Here is a 27,604-nt window from a genome sequence, read left to right as displayed (position 1 = left end):
AGGTTCTTACCCACGAAAGCTTATGCTCCCAATACTTCTGTTAGTCTTAAAGGTGCCACAGGACCCTCTGTTGCTTTTGAAAGATGTGTGATCTGGTGGTTAGTTCCTGGGTCTAAGGTTCAGTAGTTCCTGTTTCTGATCCTGACTCTACTACGGACTAACTCTGTGTCCTCGGGCAGGTCATTTTGCCTCTCTGTGCCTCAGTTTCCCAGTATGTGAAAATGGGCTAATAACTATTCACGTCACATGGGAGTTGTGAGGCTTTAATTAATGTCTGTAAAGTGGTTTAAGGTCCCGGGATGAAATGCGTTAGAAAGTGCAATGTGTTATTATAGTTATGCCATAATAATTTGGCCACTCTTCACAAAGCAGCTCCCTGGGAAAGCCCTTTCCACCGGCGTATGTGTCTATCTATTCCTGCCACTTTTCCCTGCTGGCTGCCACGGACTGGCCTGCAGCTCTGCGGCACTCAGCAGGAGCAGCTGAAGTGTGGGCTATGGGGAACCTTGTTTTTTCCTCCACTCTGAAGATTAAATGCTTCCCCCCGGCTACCTTGGGAAAGGCATGCCTTGCAGCCCTGCTGCTGCACTTCCCCTTGTTCTCCCTGCCGTTCAGAGATTTCCCAGCGCTGCTGCACCTCCAAGCTGTGGCAATTAAATGACCCCCTGTGGCACATTACTAAAGGAAACTCCCGGTCAAGGAGAAGTTTGACTGGGGCAACGAATCCAGACCCACAAGGGTTTAATGGGCAAGGCAGGCGCCTCCCAGGTGACTTCACCGGGGGACACTGAGCTGGAGAGCTGCAGCGCCCTGTTTGAGAGGTTTGGGCCTCAGCATTCACAAAGGGGCATAAAAACTCCCTCTGCCCTAAGGAAATGGGAGCCTGGCTCAGCAGTGGGGCCCGCCTGCTTTCTCACCCAAGTCAGTGTATCTGGTCCACAAGTTGCCGAGGCCACCGTAGCTCAGCTGGAACCAGGGCTCGTTCCTCTTCCTCAGCGAGGCGCCATTCTTCAGCGATAAGGCGGCGTGTTCCGAACACCGGTAGGTGATGAAGCCATATTTATCCCCCCTGAGCAGCCAAAGAGAGGAGTCAAGAGGTGACTGACCAGGGGCAGGGATGTGATGAGCCTTATCTCCTAAGAGGCTGAAAGCCACATCCCGTGTAGCTTGGTTTACGGAGGGCACATGCAGGAATCATACAGTGCATCTCACTTGCACCTGTGGTATCTTAACAATTCTACAGGCCTCCCACACCACCGTGGCCCAAGGGGGAATTTACAGACAACTCTGCTTAACCTTGTGAGCCCTGGGATGCGAAGTACACCCAAGGGACTGTGCTGTTTTAATCCCCATTCATCCTATTAAAATATGAGGATGAGTCAGCCAGCCGTGCGGCCTATGTCCGAAAAGCCCTAAGAGCATTCCCACTGCTTTGCCTGGTGTGGGCCTGAGCTCGCGCCGACACACCTGTTATTCCTGGTCAGAACCCGACACTCGACGATCTCCCCAAACACTTCGAAGCGTTTCTTCAGTTCACTGGAGCTCATGCTGCTGGAGAGGTTTCTGATGTACACCACCCGGCCTTCACCCTGCACAAGCACAACCAATGCAGCTCAGGCCCGCCCCCTTACCAGGCCTCCCTGCTGCTCCCCTGGCATTACCCATTGGGGAATCCCATTGCTGGACAATGCCCCCAAGTCTCTGAGCACATGCAATGCAAAGATCTGGCCCCTCTGCGTCAACAGCTCTCTGAGGAGCCTCAAACATCTGATTTCTTTTCATGCACATTTTCTTCCCTTTATCCTTCTACTGCATCCTTTCAGCCTTTGCAGCGTTCTCCTTGTGGAAGTGTAACTGTAAGAATATTACTGAGAATTCCTGTCTGTGGAACTCAGCTTGTGCTGAGGAAAAATGCCAGAGATGTGTGAGGGTGTATGGGGGTGTACAAGGCAATACAGAAGAGCAATAAATTACTACCACTACAAACACACAGGCTTTCTATGTATATCTGTTGCTTTTTATATGCAGTGAGGCTCAGCTCAATAATCTCTTAGCAATTCCAAGTATTCCCCAAGTTCCCAGCCCTAATTGCTAACTCCGAGTGCACTGAAGCTGTGGACGTAAGGTGCTCTGAATTCCTCCAGTGCCAGGGATTCTGTATATTGCCAGTGTCAGTTGCTTGCTCTTTATCTTTTCCCCATGCCCTTGTTCAAAATTGACCCCACCCCCAGGAATGCCAGAGCCAGGGCCAATACACTCCACCGTCTCCTTTCTGGAGTGGGAGATGAATTGAGGGGCCGTGAATTGCTTTGTCCCAAGATTTAAATGGGCTTCAGCAGGATGAAGCCATCTGCTCCCACTGGAAGTCCCGCTGCTTCTGCCGAGTTCAGCACTCCCACCCGCCCCGCCCCCCCAAGCCTGCAGGTCACTTACAATGGCTTTGTCACGTCTCTTCTCAATCTGGTCCTGGCTCGCGTTTCCCCCTTGACACTGCTCGCTGTATTCACATCTGTGTGTAAGCAAGCAAGAGAGAGGAAATCAGTGAGGAGCAGGGATCCTGCAGGGGGAGCTTTGGCAGTCAAAAGGAAGTGGAGGCACAATCAAGTTGACGTGTCTGGCACAAGCTTTTAAAAAATCTCTAACTCAGGAGACTCCTGGTGAGCAGGCTCCACTGATGCTGGGTGTGGATCCTTCAGAGAACAGCCTGGCTTCCCAAACCAAACCAAGCCTCTTTAGGCCTGGTTCCGGGACTTAAGCCGCCAGGGAAATCATTCTTTACAGATACTTGATGTGGCTCCCTATCTCCTCCTGCCTCCTTGTAGCTCTCCCCTTCCCAAGGAGCTCCTGGCTCCTCCCCAATTCTGGCTGTGATCTTCCTCCTTGTGCCACCAGAGAAACCCACCCTCAGACAAGTCAAGCATTGCCTGACTGACCAGTGTCAAGCAGCCACCGGTGTATTATGACTTACTTTTAATGAACTAAAATAAATAACGTTGGACTCAGCACACGGAGGCGATTTCATCAAAACTCTCCCCAGTTGGGCTGGACGGTTGGAAGGGCCTCAGATCGATATGAAGTGCATGCCATGTGCAGACTAGGTGATCTGCACACCCATGTTCTGTGGCTGAGGCGCCAGCTTTGTGATTTGCCGGCGGGTGTTCGACCACCGCTCCACCCCTTTCCCCAAGACCCCGCCTCTGCCCTGCGTCTTCCTACCCCTGCTCTGCTTCTTCCCGTGCCCACTCCATCCCCGTTCCGCCCCCTCCACTGAATGCACCCCACTCCCACTCTTTCCCCTCCCCACCAGCGCCTCCTGCACGCCGCTGCACAGCTGATCGTGGCAGGCGGGAGGCTCTGGGAGGGAGAGGGAGGAGCTGATCGCCAGGGCCTACTGGCAGGCGGGTGGCACTGTGGGGGAGGGGGAGAAGCTGATCCGCGGGGCTGCTGGTGGGGGCTGAGCACCCACTATTTTTTTTCCCTGGGTGCTCCAGCCCCAGAGCACCCACAGAGTCGGCGCCTATACTCTGTGGAGGTGTTCAGTGTTAACTCTGCACTGTTCAGTGTGTCAGGTCTGACACCTGATGCTTAACACCTGAGTGGATCTTTGGGGTTGAATGCTTGGATGTATCCCTGGGAATGGGGGGGACAACCTCGGCTTCGCTTTGGGGTCCGTGTGTTCATCACATTGACACAAGAACATCACTTGGCACCGTCTCTAGCACCGGCTTTTTGTCTTGGCATCTCACAGTGCTTCACCGAGGAAAGCAAATTTATCCTCATTTGACAGATGGGGAAAATGAGGCACGGAGAGATGGAGAAATGACTTGCTCAAGGTCACACAAGGATTTGGTGGCAGAGCCCAGGCCAGGGCTCTGTTCACCTGCCTCTCTTATACCCCCAGTATAAACCCCCAAGAAATTCTTTTGCTTGAGATGTGCTTGCAGGCTGGGACTCATCAGTCCCACCCTTCCCCTCCTGCCAGCCGCCCAACTATACCTGAAAGTCCGTCTGTTTGCTGGAGACCTGGACCTGCAGCATGAAGACCCAGAACTGGATCTGCTCCGGGAACAGTGGTGCAAACTGGACCTGGCAAGTGGGTTCCTGCGCAATGGACGCTCGCAATGTTCTTCCTCTTCCTCCTCCTCCTCCTCCACGGGGGAGCTGCTCTCACTGCAGCTATCTTCGAAGACAGTGTCATACTCGGGGGTCTTGCAGAAGGCCGTGTCCTCGTCTTCAAGGGCGCTGTCCAGGAAGCCGAAGTGCTTGGTTAAGCTGGCTCTGATCTCCTGGTCTCTGAGCTGTTTGCTGCACTCCTTCCACAGGGCCTCACCCTTCCCTGACCCCTGATAGTGTGCATCCGGCACTCTTCGCTTGTGCTCACCCTCCGCGTGGCTCTGGGGCTCCCAGGATTTCAGCACTTTCCTCTGGAGCGTGGCCTCGGGTTTCAGCACCTGGCAGTAGTCGTGGTCCCCGAAAGAGCGAGAAAATGGCCGCTTCAGCAGCCCCTGCTGCTCCGAGGAGGAAGGGCGCACGGCAGCTCGGCTCAGGTGTGCGTAAAGCTCTGTTCGCTCTGGGTGCTTCTTCATGAGTTTCCTGGAGGCTGCCACGTCGACTGCCACTGCTGAGGTTCTTGGCCCTGGGATGGAGGAGATGATGGTGGCTTCCTTCTTCGCTGACCCATGGGGAATGTCCGGCTTATACAGGTCCTCCTCAGCAGGCTTGTACGGCGGAGTGGTAGGCGGTGTGAGACCTTGACCCCCCACATAACAAACCACAAGAGTGAAACTCTTTGAGCAGAGCTTTCTCACTATTACCACAACTGGTCATGGCAGGAGGAGCTAGGTCTGGGTGACGCTATGGAGAGCCATCAATCCTCTACTCTGTGGAGAGGGGCTCCCTGCTAGTTACTGCTGGCCTCCTGTCTTCAGAAGGGGGTCATTGCAACACCACAGTGGTTTGCAGCTAGAGGGGCCCACAGGATCCCCTTCCTGCCTCCTCCTCAAAACACATTGGTGAGAAAGGTCTTTGACTGGATTGTCAAAGGAGCTGGGCACCCATGTGGCAGCTGAGGTCAGCAGGCACTCTGCACCTCTGAAAATTAGCCCCTACGCTTGTTACAGCATACATTTAGCCTGTAGTTGTTGCGTATCATTACATCTAGATAGCCAAGCAGATTTGGACCTGGGCAGTGCTTGGAAAGGAGACCTCCCTGGCAAATGCCCTCAACAGCAGACCAGTTGTGAGCCCAGTTCACATAGTCCTTGTCAATCCTTTAGCAATTTTTGGAAAAGCAAGGATTTGGGGCCTAATCCAACCCCCCCTAAAGTCAGTGGAAATGCTCCCATTAACAGTTAACTTTATCCTTGGGGTTCTGCCCAAATTCAAGTGGAGAATGTACAATTTGGCTCCTTATATTTTCCATAGTTTCAGTTCAATACAGGATTCCTCCTCACTTCCTGGATGGATCTGTTGTGCGGTGTTGCTGTGCACCGTTGAACAGCTGCTATGTTCCACCCCAGAGGTGGTTGCATTTCAGTGGTATCTGAATTGCTTAAATGAGTAGTTGTAAAGTGCTGAGGGATCCTTTCAGATGAAAGGCACTATAGAAATGTAGGTTTTTATTACTAAAAGCCATTATATTTACACAGTTATAATAATTCCTCAGATTACCACAACCCCCACCACATCTAAAAGCGGTTAGCACCAGACTATTTCACACTGCATTTTTGGTATTGTTTCCCCTCACATTCCAACGTACACAGAGAGAATCCCAACAACAAAGGAAGGGAGCACTGCCTCTTTACATGAGTGGCTTACCTGCAGTCCCACACAGCTCTACAGTCAGCACCTGCTCAAAGTTCCTCTTCCCAAATGTAGGATCACTGGAGAGGAGAAGAACATTAGAGAAGCAGGGAGGTGTTTATATGACCATCAGAGACTGAGAGTACTGCTGAAAGAGCAGCACAGAGACCACAACCAAAGGGGGAACAGGAAGAGGAGATGTCACCCATACAGGATGCGTACTGTGTCCCTCTCCGACTCTCTGTGGCATCAGGGCTAGTACATGATGGAGTGGGGGGAGGGGGTCAAAATCCAAGTTTCTGAAGCATTTCCGTTTTCCCTCCCAGGTGAGGCAGAGGAACAGGCAGCTAGAGAGCCACTCCAGCAGAAATGGATCCCTCACGGCCAGAGCTCCAATTCCTTATTTCCAGGGAAAGGAGCCAAAGAAGTGCCCCCACTATCTTCTCTCCAGCATATGGCACTTCTAAGGCTTTCAGCAGAGAAATCCATAGGCATAACCTGCCCTGAATTTGAGGGCCTGGAGCTATGCTATCACTTGCATTTAGGATCCCAGTTCAAGACACTATGCTTCAAACACATGCCGCAGCTAGTCAAATGTCCCCTCCCTGCTGCACGTTCTCTTTGCCTGGTTGGTAACAGTCCTGAAGTTTTGCCTGGCTGGCTATTTTAACATTGCAGTTTAAAATGCGTGTCCACCCAGGCAAAACTACAGGCCACCTGGCAGTCATGCTGGCCCAGACTGCCGCCGGGTTGGGTTTAAATTGCTGGTAAGTATTTTGTTTTACACTTACGTTTGTGCCAAGGACAGCGTGAGACACGTGGGTGTTTCTGAAAGACACGGAGAGAAGCAGAATTACTGAACATGCTGCATTCCCTTCAGACTGATTGATTGCATCACACCCAGAAAGAGGAGGCAGCGTGGGCTAGCAGATTAGGTGTGGGCTTGGGCACCAGGAGCTCCGAGTTCTGGACCTAGCTTGGTCATGGCTTGCTGTGTGGCCTAGGCAAGTGACTTTGCCTCTCTGTGATTTGGTTTCCCCATCTACCAAACTGGATAATACCTGCCTACGTTGTGAGGGTTAATCACATAATGTTTGTAAAGCGCTTTCAACATGCACATGCTAAGGTGCTGCTAATAATTAATAGTATTCCAAGGGGCTCCAGGGGGAGCTCCGGCCCGCTCCTCAGCTGGAGGGGTAGTATTCTATAGGATGAGAAAATGGGGAGATCCTTTGCGGGTGGTTTTGCAGTGATTCACTCAGTAGACAGTGTCTTTGGATGAACACATACTACTTGACACTTATTTTGTGCTTTCCAGCCATAGAGCTCAACGTACTTCACAAAGGAGGAGCTGTGTCCTTACCCCATTTTAAAGATGGAGAAACCGAGGCACAGAGAGGAGAAGCAGCTTGCCCAAGGTCACAGTGACCCAATGGCAGAGCTGGTCTCCCAGCCCTCGCTCTGCCCACTGGACTATGCACCCCACAAGTTGCACAGAAAAAACCCAAACAGCACTGGAGAAGTTTGGTGTTTGCCCCACTGGCTATGGGGTCTGCAGTGCTCGGCCATTCACGGGCACATGCACAAATGTTTCCTACGTCAGCCAGGCAGCAGCACTGCTACAGTGACTCACTGCCCAACGAGCGCACTGGATCTGACATGCAGGGCTAGTGCTTAGAACACCGCAGACCAGCTCAGTCTCTGCTAAGCCCCTCATGCACTGGCGGCCTGGGAAGAAGGGAGTCAGCCGGGGTTCCTTTGAGCATTAGTTTTGGCAATGCCAGGTCAATGCTGGGGTTAATTCACTTCTAGGCCCCTGCACACTCTCTCCTCCTTACCTGTTTCATGCAACGGGGTGCAGTGCTGGCTCTCATCCACCTCACATCCTTCCCCCTCAACCGGGCTCCCCAGCGGGGGGGTCTGGGTCTCTGGGTGGTTTTGACATCTGCTGTCCCCCTCGTCTGTGCCACCCACCTCCACCTCTGCCGCTGGCTCTTCTGCATCGAAGTTCTCCAGGGCTGGGCACAATGCGGGCTCCCGGGAGGCAAGAGCATCCTTCGCCCGGCTCTCTGCTGCCTCTCTGGGGACAGATGGCTCTGGGGGAGGCTCATCAAGAAATGACAGCCAGTGGCCAAGCTCAGGATTGAGTCTCTTGGAGCGCCGGACAGCATAAATAGTGCTCTCCTGCTTGCGTCCCACTTTCCCTGAGGTTTGCTGGGCTGGGAGAGCCACATGATTCCCAGTGGCATCCTCTGGGCTGCTGGTCTCTCTCCTGGCTTCGGACTCGGCCTTGGGGCTTTGCCTTAGCTCTGCTTTCTCCAGAGGCATTTTGGCTCTGGACTGATATTTCCCAGGAGAGCCCTCAGCCTCCTGAGCAGATGCTCCAGGAGACTTGGAGCCATGAGGCCTGACCAAGGAAGCGTACACGGGTTTGGCCAATCTGTACGGCTTGCTCACATCACACAGCAGGTCCCGGGCCAGTAGCTCCTTCAGGATGGAGAACTCAGGCCATGTGGCTCTAGGCTTCTTGCAGCTGGCTGTTGTTTGCAAGGTGCAGGCTGTCCGGCTCTCCTGGCTGCAAAGGGGAGGTATCTGCAAAGGGCAGTCTGGCTTTGCTCTCTTGTAAGGGCTGTTACAGTGCTGGTGCTTCACATCTGCAGGGTCTCTGAGAGGCAGCTTCCTCGGAGGAAGGCAGTAGGTATGCATGTAACGGATGAGTTTCACCACTGTGTGCATGGCCTTCTCGCTGGCCAATTGATCGCTGGTGCCGTCCTTGGAGGAGCGAGGCGTCACCGGGACCTCACTGGAGCTCAGCGAGTCTTCGCTCGAGTCGCTGTCGTCTCCACTGTGCGCAGAGTGACTCAGAGGGGAGCGGCTGCTGTGGCCTTGGTGCTCGTCCGGCGGCCAGGTGGCTTTGGTCTGTGGGCAGCGTGTGGTGGAGGTGAGGTGCTTGTGCAGCTCTGTGCAGCTCCGACTCTGAGCCTGGAGAGAACTCAACTTTCTGTCCCGGGGACCCTCCGCCTTCAGAGACAGAAGAGAGATGCCCCAGTGAGAACAGACTCAGCCCCCAAGCCCTAAAATGAGGCTGTTTAACTACGGCACCACAAGACTCCCCACCTGCAGAAATACACTCTGTGGGAGCAACAAACCCACTAGGGACACGTGTGCCACGTCCAGTTATTTCACTGAACAATGCTATGGGGGAAATAGACCGTGGGCCCTCTCTGGGGAGCAGAGCCTGTTTCTGAGCCCTCGGTGTGATGAGCCACTGTTTGCGCTGCCTGGTTACATGGACAGAGCAGTTGCTTCACTGAACGTCTTTAGAACCTGTCTAGCACGGAGTGACAGCAGGACCTCCCTAACGGCACAGAGCTGCCAGCCTCGGCTCTCAGCAAAGTCTCCGCTGCAGAGACTGGAGCAAGTTCCCATGTTCCCAGATTTAGACAGTATACAACATTTATTAGGACATTTTGAACAATTATAAATAATTAACCTGCGCTGGCCCTGTGATAATGGAAGGGCCGAGGATACTTGGCGCTCCCTGTATTATCCTTGCTCTAAATGCAGTCATTTGCAGTGGCTTCCCATCCCCTCTGCCCCACTCACAGCCAGTCATGCACTGCCATTAGGCAGGCTCCACTCTGCCTGGGTTCACAAGGCCACTTTGAAACAAGGGCTGAGTATTTTTAGTGAGAACAGCTCTCCAGGCCCTTCAGAACATGGTAAGCGCAGAGTTACTAAAGCAGGCTCAGTCATCCCTGCAAAGAATCGGCAAACAATGCAGTGTTTCAGGGTTGGTTTGTTAGCAGTGAAGGAAGGCGCATCCGGCCTTGGTAGTCTACTGGGATCTGTCCTCAAGGTGGTTATGGAGATCTCTGCCCTAGGTATGTCTACTTCATCACAGCCAGTTGAGTGGGCCGAATCACAGCTCATTACATCTCAGTGGAGACACGTGAATGTTTAATAGCAATGGTTCCTTCATCTGCTGCCTGGGCCCTTACTGTTGCTGGGTCTGATCCCTGAGCTGAGACCATGGGTCGGGCAAGGCAGCGCAGCAAGGACCTTCTCCTAGCCTCTCCTCTTTGGGGAGAGTGGATGAAGGTTGCTTTCCTTCTTTGAAACAGACAGAGATGATGAACAGCCTCTGAGAGGATTATGAGAACTGGCTGCGAACGGATGAGGAAACGGACTTGGCCTAAGAGAGTATGTCCACTCGAACTAGTGCACTAAAAATAGCAGTGTGGACGTTGCGGCACCAGCGGCAGTTTGGATTGGTTGCTTGAATCCAAGCCCACCCAACCCCCTGATTCTGAGCTCAGGCAGCCAGCCTGAGCCACTGCCCACGTCACCATTTTTTACCATGCTCTCTCAAGCTGAGCTAGTACAAGTCTGTCTGCCCATGCTGGGAATCACACCTCCCAGCTGCAGTGCAGACACGCCCATAGTCCCTTGGTCGCAATTCATCATGGTCACCCGCTCTAGCCTGCCCATCTTGTAAACCACAGGCTGTTCGTTAGCCAGAGAACTGGGGTGGCTTAGTGTGATGGAAGGCACCCCTGTATTCACACTCTGTACACTACTGTAATCGCCTTTGTACAAAATATGCCTTGTAAGGTATCATTTGAAAACTAGTAACTTGCTGGTCAATAGTACCATGGTGAAATGTGTGTAGCAATTATATGCAAAGTTATGAGTTCCCCCTGAATGCTGACAGTGGCACATTCAAACTCAGGTAGCCCTGATTAGGCAAAACTTGTCAAGCAGGCCTATCTTAAACAAAGGAATGTGTGTTTATCTCAATTTACATATGAAGTCTTGAGACAGCCAGGAGACCAGGCAAATCTGCAGTTTAGCACAGCCCCTCTCTGGTCTGGACTGCACCCCGGAATGTCATATCTAGTCAGACGCGGGGCAAACTCAGCCTTCTGGAGCGCCTCTCTGGATGAGGGGGCTCCATCTTCACAGCCCCTCCATGCTTGACTTTTTTGTCGAGCTGCCCATCACTGACGTGGTGGTCTCTGTGATCTCAATGCACTGAGCAGCCAGCTCCAAAATTTGTTTCATTCAAGCTGCCCAACAGCCGGCAGATGGAACTGGCTTTTGGTTACAACTGACCTGGGCTGAATTTGCACCAGCTACCTAGAAGAGAAAGGTGCTGGGATACAGAGCCTACTTCCTGCACCATTCAGGTTCTCTGGATCTCCCTCACCCTGCAGCAGGGCTAGGATGGCAGCTGAACCCCTAAAGCATCCACTTGACTCCAGAGGGGTGACTAGCATCTCTCGTCACCGACTCAGTCCAACCGTAGAACAAGAGAGTGACTGAGCCCAACTATGTCTGCAGTGGTGGAGTAGCTGTCAGCCCCAGGATATTTGAGAGACAAGGTGGGTGAGGTAATATCTTTTATTGGACCAACTTCTCTTGGTGAGAGAGACGAGCTTTCAAGCTACAGCGAGGAAGAGCTCTGTGTAGCTTGAAAGCTTGTCTCGCTCACCAACAGAAGTTGGTCTGATAAAAGATATTACCTCACCCACCTCGTCTCTCTGAGCCCAGGTAACACATTCACATGCTGTGGTTGCTCTGTTTGGGCCTCTGAGCAGAGTCAGTTCTCACCCTTCAGTTATGTGGCAGAAAATAGTGCAGGTACTATGGAAACCTATTAGCTAGATAGGCAGGTTACATGGAGGCAGTTACATGGATTCCGTCAGACACAGCTGATCTCTCTCTAGCTGGTGTCTGCGACAACACCAGTGCTTTCTTTTTAGAACAGTCCTTCCCCCATTGCAGCTGATATGGAACAATGCCTTGGCAGATTTTTTCTGCCTTTCCTAGGCAATCTAAGTCCACCTATCTAATGCACTGCACAATTTCCATTATCCGAATGGAAAATCTTTGATGGTGGCTTGTGCTGGATTTCAGGGGATTAGCTTAAATGATTGGTTTGGGCTCTGCAATTTTGTATGCAGCTCTCCCCAGGATAAGTCAACTCAACCAAGAGCAAGTTCTACTATAATTTATTGGGAAGGGGGGATTTTGTAAATCAGAACTCCAAAGAACTGACTTCAGTGAAACTGTGAGAGGCTTTCACCCTCAGCCCCACTGCGAACAAGCTGCTCCAAATGCACAGATAGGGTAGTTAGGGTCTCTCCAGAATCCCTTCGGGGTTAGACAGTCCACATTGAGACAGATTATTTCCCCATGCACAGCACTTTCCCTTCAGACCGTGACACTCTTAGGCCAAGTCTGTTTTCCACAAGCTTCATCCCTAGGGCTCATTATCCCCCAGTAGCTTCACTTAGAGGCTGTTTATCCCTCCATGGAACCATCATTTGGCTGGCTTGTTTTCTGAATGCCAGTCTTGAGATTGGGTGACGAGGAGACGGGCAGGCGGGGGGTATCCCTAGCATTCCCTGCTGGGACGGGGCCATGGCAGCTGGGATGGGAAATACCTTTGTGCAGGGTCGCTGGGGTCTGGATTTTGGGGGCCCCTGGCGTCGTGCACTCCCTTCTCTCTGAGCCTCACAGCTTGGAGGCCCGTGGGATGGAGAAAGAAGCAACTTCTTCAGCTAAAAAAGAGAAGTGTCGAGAAAAAGAATGGGAATTCCAGCGCGAACAGCAACTGATCGCGTACTAACCTCTACTGCACACATGTGAGGTGGGTTCAGTGATCTCCAATCACTGAAGCCAAGAACCACAAACCATTAGTGTGCCTGTATCCGCCCTTGGCTCAGGCCGGGGCTGTCAGCTGTAAGGATCATAGAACCAAGCAGGAAAGAATTTCACACCTCTCTGCATGCTACTTGGCTGCAGGTAAAGAATGTTATAGCCTGTGGAAGTGCCTTATGTCTTCAGAACACTTTACAAGCATTGACACATTGCTGCTCATAACACCCCTGTAGCTATGCAAGATGGGAAAAGGCTGCCCAAAGAAGTGAATTTGCTTGCCCAAAACCACACTGCATTGTACCCCATGGCACCTCCTATTAAAGTCACTAGAACTGCAGGGGCATTTAAATAACCCACCAAAACAATTTTGTCCTTTTCAGATGGTGATTTTAGTTCTATGTATGCGTCTGTTTTGGGCAGCTCACATGAGTCCCCATGCAAGGATTATTTGGCAGTAACGATCCAAAGGGGCTTGAATTAATCAATTACCTTGCAAAGTGTTTTGAAGATATAAAGCTCTGTGTAAGTGCCAAGTATTTATTGGGGATCTCCCCCAAGGTGACCCTGATGTGAATTCCACTGTAATCCCATCAAGAGGGTCTGGTGACAACAGCTGAGCTGGAATTTACTTAGGTTACACAGCATCATGGCATACTCATTTCTGATCACAGAGTTAGCATAGTCTTCTGTTCAAAACATTTAAAAAAAACATTCCATGTTCCACACGCATCGTGCTAATGCTGAAGCCTAGATCAATAGCAAGGTGACTGCTTAGGCTCTGTGGGAACGTACAGACGTGCAATATCTAGGGCTTGGTCTTCAAAGATGGCCTGCAAATTTAGAGGCCCCCTTTAAGACCAGGCCCATGACAACGGTTATTGAAGTGGGAGGTTCACACAACAGCGTTTCTGCTCTCTCGGTCGGGTTCTGCAGTGAAATTTCAACAGGGGTTGCCCAGTGGCTTAATTGTGCACTTCCCATTTATAATAAGTGTAAGTGCTTTCCCCCTGCAACGTATACATCCTATATATACACATACACATTGTGTGTGATATATACACCCCCACACACGCACTGTAGTGTGAAGTGGAAATGCACGCTTTCACCACTAGATGCCGCAATGCACTTTTATATAAACTATGCCTTTCAGTCATTACACAGCGGAGAGGTAGGGGGGTCCCCCCCCCAGGGACGGAGTGCTCTGGCTGGTGAATGAGCTACAGGCCCAGCTCGGTTACATCAGACCAGCAGGGATGCTCTTATATATGGCCCAGGAAGCCTTGTACCACCTGGCGGCAATGCCGGGGCTCTCCTGCTCAAGCCATGAGTGAAGCTGGGTTCCAAGGAGCGGTAGGATAAAGCACAGGATTCACAGGAAGGACTTGGAGGTGGCATTGGAACCCAGAAACCTCACAAAGCCACAGAGAGGCCTCCTTCAGGGCTGGCGTGTTCAAGGGTTTGCCCAATGGGCATGGGGGACTGCAGGCTACGCAGGCCCAGGCCAACCTCAGAGCGCATGCAGCTCTGGCTGGGAGAGAAAAGATGGGCTGCTCTTTTTGTGGGAAGGGCTGGAGGGGTGGCATCAGCTGTACCCCTCTTTCCTCTTCCCCACTTCCTTGCAGGGTGATTAACTTAACGGGAGGTTCTCAAACTGAGGCCACAGATAAGGTGAAAGGGCTAGGATTACAACCAGCACAAGCTGAGGAGTGCTGGCCCCTGAACACACACCCTGAAGGTGAGAGAAAAGGGCCAGGCCTATGGGTGGAGGTTTGGGGATCAGGGGAAATGGCTGGGAACTGCTCCCAGGTGCTCTAGTGAGATGCAGTGGAATGATGGGGAGCTCTGGGGTGGAGTGGGGGCAGGAATGGGCCACAATGAGACCCCGTTAGCCCAACTGTGGTGGGGTTCAGATAAAGTGAGGCCCCAGGCCAAATCCTCCCTGGTTTGGGGGGCTGGAAAATGGATTCTGCCCATCTGCTAACACCCACTGCCCTTTGCACACAGCAGCAACCAGCTTGTTCCCATGAGGATGGTGATGGAGGTGACGGCGATGGCGCGGCACATGTATACGTATACAATACAGGTATATGCTTTGTATCGACGGTTAAGAGTTTTAAGCCTATAATGAAAAGATTCAGACCTTTGCTTCCTATCATACCCATGCAGCCGGCTTATCAGAGGCTCATCCAAATCCACCTTAAACAGTAGGAAGTGGGTTCTTACTAGAGACAGCTCATCAACCTCAGGGGCCAAAGGGGGCCCCCCCAGGGTGGGGGCGACTGGTTTGGGGGGAGGGGCTGGCGAGGCACAGGTGTGGTTGGGCGCATCCCTTTCTTCCATAGTGCGGAAGGCAGCCAGGCCCATGTCATCTTCCTGTATTTCATCCAGTGTTTCGGTGAGGGCCGCCAGCAGGGCTTCATTCTCACTGTCTATTATCTGAAAAGCAAGAGAGATTTGCACAGAGCAGTGAGCGCCAGCCGACATTTCCATTGCAGGCTACCTCTAGGGGGCGTAACTACAGTTCCCACAAGCTGCCCCACCATATTATTTAAAGGGGGCCTCATTCTTCCATCTAGGGGAGGGGTCAGCAATCTTTCAGAAGTGGTGTGCCGTGTCTTCATTTATTCACTCTAATTTCGCGTGCCAGTAATACATTAACGTTTTTAGAAGGTCTCTTTCTATAAGTCTATAATATATAACTAAACTACTGTTGTATGTAAAGTAAATAAGGTTTTTAAAATGTTTAAGAAGCTTCATTTAAAATTAAATTAAAATATAGAGCCCCCTGGACCGGTGGCCAGGACCCAGGCAGTGTGAGTGCCACTGAAAATCAACTCACGTGCTGCCTTTGGCGCCTATTACCCCCCAACCCCTGTCCCGATTTTTCACACTTGCTGTCTGGTCACCCTACTTCCATCACTGATGCCAGGTTTGCATCTGCCCTACTCCACTGACTTCAGCGGGACTGCTCCCAATTTACCCCAGCGTGAAAGCAGAATCAGGCCCAAGAGCGGCTGCAATCTGGTCCATTTTATGCAAATTTATTGTGCCCTTCCGATTCCCAGCAAGTTGCCACTGCTGGCCTCAGTAGCTCCAAGGGTGGTTGCCCTACAGTAGCCAGTTTGAGAGACCCTGGCCTACTCAACCATCCGTGAATACTCACTTCCAAATGAATGCTGTTAGATGAATTTATTTGGGCTTGGTGCGTGGAAAGCTCATTCCTTCAACAAACTGACTGCATTCTTTCAAGATTCACTGAACATCTCTGAACAGGCGTATTATTTCTCTACTGGGAGGCGGGGGGGTTAAGTTGCAAGGGCTTGGCCGTATCCTTCTGAATCACACTTGCACAAGTATCTTTAAAAAAAAAAAAACCCCACCACCCAACTCAATCCCCCCTTTAAATTAGCAGCTGTTGCAGTGGATTCCCAGCCGCAGCTTCCTCTCTAACTAACTTCCATCCTTCCTGTTTTGGGCGTATTTCAGACACTCTGAAATCAGGGAAGGACACCCGGTGATGTGTTCTTTCCCCAATTTGTGGTCAGCTGGCATGAAGCTGTGACCACAATTTCCACCTGACTTGCTCTCTTGCTTCTGACCAGCACTTCCTGAGACTCACTGGAGCTCAGAGGAGTGGGGTGGAGGAATTGGAGCGCCCAACAAAATGAGGGAAGGATATCTGAAGAGCTTAGGCTCAGGACTATCCAATGGAAGGGAGTCCAGGGTGTCGTCCTCCCGGTTGACCCCCTCCCCTTGGATCCGGCGGAGCACAGGAGTGGCACTTGCATGATGGCATCATTGCCACTGTTGGCCTTTTTGGTAAGCACTATTTAATTCTTAAAGCCCCGATGACTGGAATCAGAGTCTCTCAGCTTTTAATTAAAACTAAGGAAGTTTCTAGCCTTTGTGGTTGCAGAAAAGGGTTGAAAATGAGACTGGCGTGAATCTTAAAGGCTCAGAAATCAGAAAGCAAGGAGAAAGAACCCATCATGTATTATTATTTTTTAAACTCGTGATTTTTAAGCCACTCTCATGCTTTGGGCTCCTGCCTCGTGATTTTTGAATGCCTGGGGGTGGTAATACCAGGATTGATTTAAGGCTGTACTGTCACATGTCATGACACTGTGTCACACTGCTTGCGGATATTTTGAAAAGAAAGATGCTGTCACTGGCTCTAGGGAAACTAGGAGAGCGAGCCTATTAAACTCTGACCTGACCAGCACAGGAGACCTGATAGGGCCGCAGGCTTTTCCATCACAGCTCTGCTAATACATCTTAGTCCTGACCTACAACACTCACCTGCTATTCCAGACCTGAACTCCCACACTCAGCTCTGCTAATGCACCTCAATCCCAACCTACAGCCACGACCCTCAACTATTCCAGTCTGGGCTCCCCACACAGCTCTGCTGATGCCCCTGCCCTGTTGTAACTACCATCATTCAACCATATTGCCAAAGGCCAAAATTGGGGCAAAACCTCAGAATGCTGGACATAAGAAAAGAAGTGACCCGGATTCAGTTCTTCAGGAGGATTCATTTCTATGGGATTATTTCCTGTAGCATTCCTGATATAAATAATTGGCAGTAATAAGTAGGTTAACTGCAGCTCTGCATGTAGCACAGGGATAAATCTGGGTCTAAAATGAGGCCCAAATGTATGTTAGCACCTGCTAACGAGAATTAAAATACTCTTTTCTTCATCCCGCTAACCCTGTTAGAAGTTTCTACACCAAGACCCGGGGAAAAGGCGTCAGGATGCTCCATTTTTGGCTGCTGTGCATAGAAGTTCAGTGGGATACATTTCACTGTGTCCTGCTCACTGCTAACGGGCCTGTCTCTTATATTTCTGTTCTGTTTATCTTTTCCCCAGGAAGTTCAGCGGAAAATATGCATCTCGTGATGAAGGTCTGTCAGCTGCACTGGAGCCTTTTCAAGCACAGCAGCAGCGCAGCGTAAAGGCCAGAACGTTAGTATTGTTATGGTTAAGTTCAGAAATATTGGGGCTTTTTAAAAGTCTCCAAAAAAATGCAACCAGTGCCAAGATCCACAACTGGCTGCTAACGGGCGCCAGTGAGCTGGACACCAACGCAGGCCCGTCGCTAAGTGGGAGAAGAAGAGTCAAGGCTTCTCTCTGTGTGCAACCATCACCTAGGGGAAAGGGGACGTTTCCTTCCCAGTCCAGAGGGGATGGGGCATGTCAAGGCCACAGCTACAAGAGGAAGGATGGTCCAGTGGTTAGAGCATTAGCCTAAGACTTGGAAGCCACAAGTTTAATTCCATACTCAGCCACAGATTCACTGGGTGACCTTGGGCAAGTCCCTTAGTCTCTCTGTGCCTCAGTTCCCCCTCTGTACAATGGAGATAATAGCCCTGCCCTAACTCTCGGGGGTTTTGGGAGGCGCTCAGATACTTTGGTAATGGGGACCATATAAGTACCTTAGCTATCTAGATAGACAAACAGGTATTTACAGAAGGGAGGGGACCTGCTGCCCATTTCTGCCTTTCCCCCCATTCTGTTAGCACTTGTAACCTACCATCATGTTCCTCCTAAACTGCCTAGAGGTGCTGCTTGTGGTGGTGCCAGATGTTTCTGCAGGAAACACAGCCAGTGTGTCCAAAGAGCTCACAATCCCCCTCCAGCTATGTGGAGCCTACACACTGCGTCCAACCAATGGGCCAGCTCGTCTCTTGTCCCACCTCCAGCAGGGGCTATCCCTGATGCTTCAGAAGAAAGTGCCCTTACTCCATGCAGTGCTGTGATTCCTTCCCACCTCTTGTGTCGATTACTAGACGCCCTGCCGAATGAGGTTTGAGTACCTTTTCTTAGCACATCACTGCAAATGTCAGTGCTGATGACAAAAACAATCCCATTCTTTTTTTTTAAATCCAGCAATTGACTCTGGCTTTCTGTGAGACTCACATGCAAATTCCCTGCTTGTTGAAGGGGCTACCCCACTGACTTGTTTTAAAAGCACCAACTCTGTTTTTTCTATTGCAAACCAGTGTATCTGCACTAGAGAGGCCAGAAGCAGGACACTGGACCAGCATGCTCCTTAGCCCCCTTGCACTGGAAGATCAGATCCAGAGATGAATTTGTGTGTCTGTAAGAAGCACCCAAATGTCAGTGAAATCTGGATTTGGATCTGATTCTGGATCCAAACTTGGTGACTTAGGTCCAATTCTATATTGTAAGCAAGGTGTTTGTTTACGACCATCAGTCTGGTGCGCTTGGTAATCTACCCACCTAACCCCCGTTTATATACACACAGGCATAGGCACACCCAGGGACAATGATGAAGCTTAGCACTAATACTGCATTGCCCAACCATAGACCTCAAAGCCTTCTGGATGGGGAACACCCTTCATCATCCCCAGGTTACAAGTGGGGACACTGAGGCAGGGAAAAGCTGCTGGTCTAAGGTCACACAGGAAGCCAGTGGCACAGCTGGGCTGCACAATCACGTTTCCTGTCTCCCAGCCCTGGGTCCCACCCATCCGCTGCCATGCTGCCTCCTGATTGCACAATAGTGGAGCGGAGTCTGGAGTGACAGGACTGTGGGAGACAGAGGGTGAACTAACATCCTGTGTGTGACCCATGAGTGGACTGAGTGAGCCCCTTCCTACTTGCTCATTAGACAATGCAGAGCGCCTCCCCCCGAATGCAGATCAGCTATTAGCATGATGCTCGCATGTCTATTTAGAGCGCAATTCAGTGAGAGAGAGTCCCTGCTATAAATAAACCTGTGCGCAGAATGCAGAGGTGATGCTGAAGCTGGAGAGTGAGATAAAAGGGAAGCTGTTTTCTGCATGCTTGAAATTAACATTCCTGTGCCACACCGCTCCATGCTGCTGCTGAGCCTCTTAGAAACCACCGCCGCCACCCACCCCAGCACAATCTGTCAGACCTAAAATCAAACAGGATGCACTAGGCACTACGCTGTAATTTCCTTTTAATAATACATCACAGGAGGATCGGCTCAGCAGCCCTCTTCTATTCTTCCACCTCCTCATTATAGCCTTACTCCGCTTGCCCCATTTAGAAACGGAGTGCAAATTAATGGAGCACTAATCAGCTGGGGAAGAGATATTAATAGCCCGGACCCCCTCCCCCCCTCATCCTGCCACCTGTCCTCTGCTTCCCCAGGCTGATCTAGGAGAAGGAAGGAGATGAGGCGATGTTACCTGAGGAGAAGCCCACAGGAGGCCTTGGCTTCAATGGGCTTGATATGCAGCACTGGGCAGTGACTGTGTGTGTCCGTGTAGTGAGGTATGTGCACATGGACTGGGTGCCCCGCGCTACCCGTGCTGGCTCCCCATGCTGCAGGTGGGGCTGGGGGGTGCTGGCAGGGGCTGGACAGGCAGTTCGGGGAGTGGGAAAGCTGTTCTCGGTGACCGCGCCCCTCAGAGAGAAACTGCTCCAAAGCCCCCTGGAGTAAATGGGGGGCTTTCCACTGACATCAATGGGACCTGGATAGGGTCCATAGCGAATGGCCAGGACAGACTAACCCCAGATCGCTCAGTCTTTACTGCTCTTCTTTGGCTAGGCTAAGGGACAACACAGCATTCCCTCCCCTTCCCCAGACGCTGCTTCCTCCTTTCAGTGGGCTGAAGGGACTACATCAGTGTCCTGTATTTGTAGGTGGTGGGCGGGGAAGGAGAGGGAGACCCGGGAGGAAAGATTCGCCCTGGAGTGCAAGTGCCACTTGGTGGCCTCTGCCTTGGGCCAGGGAGCTGCATGGCACACGGTACCTGAAGGAGCTCAGAGTCGTCTGTGCTGTACTGGCTGGACTCGGTCTCGGAGTGCTCGGCACACCACTGCAGCTCGCTGAAGCAGCTGGCAGAGTCAAAGTCACTGGCGTCCAACGGGGACAGGTCAATCTCAGGGAAATCGGAGTAAAGGTGCTCCTCGCCGGACACCTCGTACTGTGAAGAGACAAGAGGAGGTGAGCCTGGCCATCCTCTCCTCCACCTGCCAGCACCAGAGAGGCCTGATACAGCAGCCAAAGCTCAGGGCCTCATGAAATGCGCGTTGGGTTGCATCTGACTCAGGGTGCTGAAACAGTGCCCAACCACGGGCCACCTTGGCAACTTACCAGGAGCCCAAAAACCAAACCGCATCTGCTTAAAATGAGCAGATTTCAACAGACTTCAGCTTGAATGCAGAGATGTGGCCTGCAGAGACTTCAGCTCCCAGCATGCAATGCTCCATCTCTAGTCAAGTGGCTGGGATAAAGACAGAGCATTGCATGCTGGGAGCTGTAGTGTTAATGCGCTACCCCCCAATATTAAAGTTGAGAGCAGCAGAGGGAAGCATTACTGAGTATTATGGGTCATATTTACCCCAGGAGCAGCTTACTGGCATATGGCCCAGTTTGGAGCAATTACATGGCAGTAAAGTGGCACAGGTGATCATTGTGAACTTTGCCAATCAACTGGGAGTGCCCACATTATTTCAAGTTCACATCAGAAACTTCAGAAAGCTGCCCTGCAAGGCTGCAATTCAAAACTGCCACAAAACTGTGCTCCAGTATCTGTGTGTCAGAAGCTCCGGCGCAGGTTCTGCCACTGTCACAACGGGGTGCTTTTGCAAGGGAATACCTTGGTCTCCTCTAGCGAGCACAAGCTCAAAACCATACAGGCCAGATGCTGGCAAAGCAGCAGTCCGTGCTCTTCAGGGAAACTTAAGCCACTCCAGCCTTTGGTGATGTGCTGCAGACAGCCAGGGCTAATCCCACTGCCCTGATAAATCAGCAACTAGAGAGGAGAGCAAGAGGCTTACAGGGCACATAAGACAGCCCTGCTCTGGGCAAGACTTTTGGGTGGATGTTTTCACAGCTAGACAAGTCAGCTCTTCCATCTCCCAAACCCATCTTCTTGCCCCTCTGCCTTTCCACATCGTCCCACCTGTCACTTGACTCAAACTCTGTAACCCCAGCCATCACTGTATCGCCTCCAAATTATCCAACCTTCAGTGTCAAGTCAGTTTCACATTCCCCCTGCAGCCAAGTCACTGAGGAAGGCAACACAGACTCTTAATTCCTCATCTCTCTTTCCATTGTGTCCAACCCAGCGTGTGCACACACACACTCTCAAAAAACCTAGTGTTGAGAGGAATCAATTCCTGGCGCGCACAGGCCAATCTAAGCTCTAGGAACAGAGCTAAAAATATCCATTTAATCATGAAAAGCAGCTGAGACCTGCCCCGTTTCCACCTCCTTCCCGATGGCTGCCTTGCTGCAAAGCCACACAGCTCTCTGAGGGGCACAACATATGATTGTGTTACACACCGGCACAACGGACGCGCAAGTGGCCAAGGGCAAGGCCCCCACTGACATTATGCCAATGCCCTGCCAACCAGAGAGCGTGGGTATGTGAAAGGCACTGGCTGCGGGGGCCAGGAATGAATGTGAAGGGGGGATTTGTTTAAAGCAAAAAGTGACACCCCCCCCAGGCCAATGCTAATTTGAAAGTGTGTCGAATGGTTTGGGTGTCTCGGTCAATGTGTTCCAATTATTGAGTACAGAGACGAATCTCTTCATTCCTGACCCTCTTCTGTTCCAGCTGCACCCCCCACCCTTCCCCCCAGCCCCAGACAGGGTCTTATTCCCACTGAGGTTGCACAGAAACCTGGCTGGCTAATGCAGAGTTGGTTTGAAATTAGCACTTCGTCTGACAGCCCTGAAGGCTGAAGGCCTCATCTCTGCACCTGGAGCGGGCACAGCCGCCTAGTGGAAGGTTAAGATTCCCACACACGCTGCCCCCGCAAACAGGTCTCCCCCTGCGCTGGGGTGAGTGTCCATCAGACTCCATGGCCCATTCATATTCTGATCCTGCCTCTGCTAAAGTCAGGGGCCCAACTCCCAGTGACTTCAACGGAGCAGGCTCCCAGTCCTTCCCTTCTGAGCCGAGGTCACCAACTCCTTTCATGCCACTCACCACAAGTCATTCATTAGTAATAGTTTGTCTGCCTCTACTAATGGCCAGGGCAGGATTCGAACCTAGAGGCGAAAGGCGTGACACAATTCTTGCCGTTATTGGCTAATCCGTGGGTGTTTTCTGATGAACGGGGAAGCAAGTTTATTTATACGGTGAGTGCATTTCAGATCAGACAAACATCTGAGCATCCGAGAGGCTGTGAAGAGAGAAAAACACCCCAGGCGCTGCATTAAAGCGCCCTAAATAATCTTTTCAGGATTCAACAAGTGGAAGTAAAATCTACTTCACAAGAAGTTACAGGAATGGAAGACACAGTTTCACTCTTTTTTTTTTTTTTTTTTTTAAATCTGGGATTACTGGTCTAGTTTCCTGAGGCTGGGGGAATGGGACTGTGTGTCCTGTCCATATTTTCCAGTCTGTCTTAGGACACTGTTCCACAAGCAGTGAACATTACACCCCCAAGCTTCTTTCTCTCTTTATCAACACCACCCTCCGGGAAGGCGAAAAGAAGGACAAATGGTCTGGAGGGTGCCTGCAAGGCGAGGCAGCCACAAGGAGCATTGTGAGTGGGTTTCATGTGGCTGGGAGCTGAGGCACCAGAGCCTTACAGAGAGACAGACCCTAACCGAGCACTATAACAAGGCTCCAAGTACCTTCATACAGCTGCACTCATCCTGCTCAACACAGGGCAAAATTCCAACAAGCAACAGAGAAACCGGTTTCAAACTATGAATGGCTCTGAAAGCATTTTCTCCATCGTCTTTCCCACTGGCAAGGCTGCATTACAATGTGTGTTTCTGTATGTAGGAAGCACCCTCATGCCAAAGGATCACAGAAGTTTTTTACAGCTACAGAGACAAAACCCACTTGCCTTGCTACCCCAGTGGTGCCAATAAGTCTGATTCAAGCAAGTAAGGCAAACAGGATTGGGCCCATTGCTCCATCTCTGGCATGCACCATCGCATCAAGAGGGACAGCCAAGTGCCAGAAGCAAACTGCGTAAGAGAGTGGGAAGGAGAAATGCTGACCAAGGACACCAGGGCATACCCATGAAGGGCTGCAGGATCTTTAAAGTTCACGCAGGCCTGCCAGGGCCCTGGCTTTTAACTCCTCACTCAGCCGGCCTCCCATGCTGTAAATGGCCCAAATTCATTTAGAAGGACGAAGAGTCAAGTCAAACCTGTGGGTCCAAGGAATGGGAGGATTTCAAATCAGAAGCTTTGGATTTCCCCTGAGCCAACCCCTTGTAGACTTACAGGGATACAGTTTCCTGCCTTTATCCTCCCCCTTTCTGCATCTGCTCTCGGATGGATATGATTTAGCTCTGGGGCACTGGTGCCCTTCGGGCTTTCAGATTCCCCCATCACCTGTTACAGTGCGGTCCTGATTTCCTTCCGTTTCTTGTGTCTACCCCCAAAAATATCTGTTTCCAGCAATTGCTCTGGCTCCCTCCGTCCCCCAAATCTTCCCATGGGAACAGAGGCAACAGTTTTTATTTTTAGAAACCCCCTTTTTAGATATATTTTCAATTAAAAAAGCAAACAGTCAGATTCTCCTGCTCTCTTTGATATGCCACAAGGAAAAAGATCCTGGCATTGAGATCACAAGGAGCAGCTGACACCTGCACTTGGGACATCTTTTGATCCTCTCTACAGATGCGACACGTACCCATTCCCAACAGAGCTGTGTAAAAATAAACTCCTGCAACCTAATGCCTCCTTGGAATGCTGAGCTGCCCAGCTGGCACTCGGGTGGGGAGAACGAATGCAATCAGTGTCTTGGTAATGCCATGCTGCTGCTTGAGCCCCATTCCAAGGGACTGGCCAGCTCAGGGTAATAGGAACCACAACTCTGTATCCCACTCAGGTTGGCAGTGCCCAAAAGTCATCCCTGTCCGACTGGTGTTTGGAGGGACCCCATATGTGAAAAGTGGGGAGAGCCTTAGTTTGGTTCCTAGCAGACAGACGGTACAAACCACCACCACAGCTAGCGCCTTCTCCACATGGAAGCCAAGGACTGAATGAGCTCCCTGCTGTGACACCCTATTATCCAGGCCACAGTTGAGGTGGGGTAGAAAGAAGATGGCGTTGCCAGAGTGGTATCAGCTCTGTCAATGGAGAACTTGTCTCCAGGGGATTTATCAATCCCAGCACTTTTGCCCAGTACAAAGTTCACTTTAGCAATGAGGAAAGAATCCCATTTTGGCTGCCTGCCATGGAGAAATAGAATAAAGGCACTTGGCAGGAGGGCAGGTGATAGTATTTTCAATTCTTCCCCTCCCCCTACCCTAGTCAGGTGATAGGGGAATGGTAGGTAGGACTTGGCTATGCTGGGTCTGCTGCCCATGGAGACTGGATCTGGGCTGGTCCAGCTTTCCCTTTTCCCACTCTGTGCCTTTCCTGCTGGCTTGGGGAGGAACAAACTTTGTTCTAATTTCACTCAAGAGTTTATAGGGAAAACAGCCCGTTGGTTCTTGGTGTGTGGCCAGCAAACACCCATGGAGAGAGACTTGAAAATTCTGAGCCATCCGTCACTCCAGACACCTGGTTCGTGTGCACTGGAGCTCAGCAAAGTTCAGAGATGTGCCCAGGGGATTTGAGAATCAACTGATCATCACTCCAGATCCATAGGGGAAAACCCACCCAACTTCAGTGGGACTGGGAACCAGTGCAGCATCCCTATGCCACAGTGGGATGCACTTCATTTTGGAAATGACTCCAGCTTCTCACAACCCACTGGGAACAGGGGCAACTGCCGGCGGGGGTGCTCACAAGGCTGCCATTTGCAGCACCGTGTAGGTACCATGAGGTCAGTAACCACATGACCACAAAGGTGGGGAGGTGAAGGCAGAAGCAAAACTTCGAAGATAACTCAGAATATCTACATTGGTGTTTCCATTTCTCACCTAACAGAGGGGTTTTAAGGTGGGAGGGTTGGATCTGTCCCTGTCCAATTCAAGATCATATAGGATGACCCTAGCCATGACTGACTGGCACGTGAGGATCAAGGCTACCGCAGAGCACCCAACAGCCTGTCGAAAATACAAGACGTGCAATTTCGGTGGCTTACATGACAGTGACTTTAAGATGGCTTCCATGGCTTTCCTGAAATCATGAGTTTCCTGCATGCTCCTTTCTGGGAGAAAAGATCTGAGTTATTGACTGAAGTAGGACAGAGAAGCTACCGACAGTCGGATACGCACTGCAAAGAGCTGTATTTCAACAGAGACTCTGGTTACCGGATGGATAGAGCACTGAAACTATTATTAATTTACTGTTAAGCACCGGGAGCAGGCTCCCTGCTGTGAGGAGCTTATAACTTAAATAGACGATGACACAGAATGCACTGGCAGACTCAGAGGCAGCCTCTGTCCTAAGGCATTTTGTGTTTGTTTTTTTAATTCTCAGCAGTGGGTGACAGCCCACAAGGGCCCCCTCTATCTGCAGCAGAGAGCCAAGCTCTTCTTTTACCCCACCAGCCTGCTCCAGGAATCACCTGACAAACAATTCAAATAGTGGATTCACAAGGCAGGAAGTGTTTTCCCTTCTTTCAGAATTGAATGTGGACTTATACATGGACTTGGGCTCCACAGACTGAGGTGGGCTCCGGGGAAGAATTTGAAAACCAGAGTTCTGCTGCAGGAATGCCCCTTATGAGTTCCTTTGAGGCCATGATGTATAAACTGCCCGGGGCTTAGCCGGAATTACCTTTAAAGAGAGATGAACGAGGCTCATGCGTCCAAGGCCAGGACAGAGCCGGTTCTAGAACTAGAGAGGTAGAAATTTAGCGGCGTCTCAGTAGGGTTTTTTCCATCTCTTGGGAGAGCCAAATAAAGAGTGTGGGCTGGATGCCCAGCTGATGTAAACTGACACAGCTCCACTGACGTCAAAGGAGGATCTGGCCCTCACTTTTAATTATTTGGGTAATATCTCTCGAGTCAGTGATTCCCTCTGACCCCATCCCCCATCCTCCACCCCCATGTACGCTATGGTGCTGAGCTGTCTAAGAAACTAGCCAGGGTCAGCTATCCTGTTGGCTTCTTAGAAGCAGGGCAGGAGGAGAAGCCGGTGGCGAGGTTCGTTCCCTGCCTGACAGCACTCACCAGCACAGCCCGCCAGCAGCAATTTTGAATGTTGTTAAAGAGAAAAACAATATTTGACATAATTGCTGTGGGCTGTTACAACAAAGAGAACAGGGCTGGGAAATGCAGCCTGGGCTGCTCTGACATGCCAAGTTACTTGACTGCTAAATTCTTTGGCTTGTGGCAGAGATGCCCCATTGATCGGGGCTATGCCCCAAGAAGTCCCTGATTCAGCAGAGCTTTGACCCAAACTCTACTCTGGTTGCAACGGGAAGAGTAGGTCTCAGGTCTCTTTGCCACCTTGGACACAGGGCTGGAATGGGACATTTATCTGGAAAGCTGAAGTCTCTGAATGTTCTCCTTCTAGAGCGGTTTAACCCATGTGTTAGCATGTGGGAGGCATTCTCTCGAAAGCTACGTGAAGTGTCTCCCTGACACCAACTGCAATTCAAATATTGGATTAACAAGACAGGGAATGTTTTCCCTTCTTTCAAAACTAAATGTGAACTTGGGGTCTACAGATTAGACAGCTCCACAGCTGTCTTATGCAGAGTGTGCTAGGCTTCGGGCCTATATCCAGGGCTTTGAATGTGCTGGCTCCTTCAAACCAGGCTGGGATCAGCAAGAAAAACTGGGCTCGCAGCCTCCTCGCTACAGCTCATCCCTCTATCAGAAGCAGGGAGCCGAGCTCATTTCTGCCCCATCAGCCAGCTCCAGGGAACAGTCGATGGCACATGCTCAGAGGATACAAATCGGACTTTGCCTGTAAGTCTTAGAGTTGAGCGGAAGTGGGGGGGAAGCTGGGAGTTCAGCCGTCTGGAAGCAAACCACCCATCCTGCAGCCTTCAAGACAAGCATTGTGGGCTTTGCTTTTTCATCTTACCGAATGCAGGCTGCAGAAGGCAAGCTTTAACCCAGTGCCTCTCCAAGACGATATCTGCACACAGGCCCCCGTCTGTAATCTGTGCACTTTCTTGGAAAGAAACACAATTCCTGTACTATTTCTACATGATCTCTGAAGAATTGTAACTCTGCTACCACGTGGGCAGCTAAAATAGTGCAGGCCAGCATTTCAGGAGCATTGAGCCAGCTGCTCTGCCTGGTGCTGGAACCCACTG

At 51.1% G+C, this 27,604-nt stretch overlaps 1 protein-coding gene across 1 annotated transcript in view; it reads right to left on the bottom strand.

The window, feature by feature from the left end:
* PPARGC1B (PPARG coactivator 1 beta) overlaps positions 1-27,604 on the bottom strand; it is a 93,967-nt gene that overhangs the window by 9,672 nt on the left and 56,691 nt on the right. The window contains exons 2-11 of the mRNA XM_026658057.1: positions 20,219-20,392; positions 14,692-14,904; positions 12,252-12,368; positions 7,641-8,823; positions 6,594-6,630; positions 5,818-5,882; positions 3,997-4,750; positions 2,434-2,509; positions 1,468-1,589; positions 918-1,069 (exon numbers count right to left, since the gene is read on the bottom strand). Of these exons, the coding sequence (XP_026513842.1) occupies positions 918-1,069; positions 1,468-1,589; positions 2,434-2,509; positions 3,997-4,750; positions 5,818-5,882; positions 6,594-6,630; positions 7,641-8,823; positions 12,252-12,368; positions 14,692-14,904; positions 20,219-20,392 (2,893 nt within the window). The remainder of the gene's footprint in view (positions 1-917; positions 1,070-1,467; positions 1,590-2,433; positions 2,510-3,996; positions 4,751-5,817; positions 5,883-6,593; positions 6,631-7,640; positions 8,824-12,251; positions 12,369-14,691; positions 14,905-20,218; positions 20,393-27,604) is intronic.

The sequence above is a fragment of the Terrapene carolina genome, unplaced genomic scaffold (assembly GCF_002925995.2).
Source record: "Terrapene carolina triunguis isolate 2854851 unplaced genomic scaffold, T_m_triunguis-2.0 Scaffold395, whole genome shotgun sequence".
Taxonomy (NCBI): Eukaryota; Metazoa; Chordata; order Testudines; family Emydidae; genus Terrapene; species Terrapene triunguis.
The sequence above is the reverse complement of the archived record's forward strand: the minus strand, read 5'-3'. Positions and strand labels throughout refer to the sequence as shown.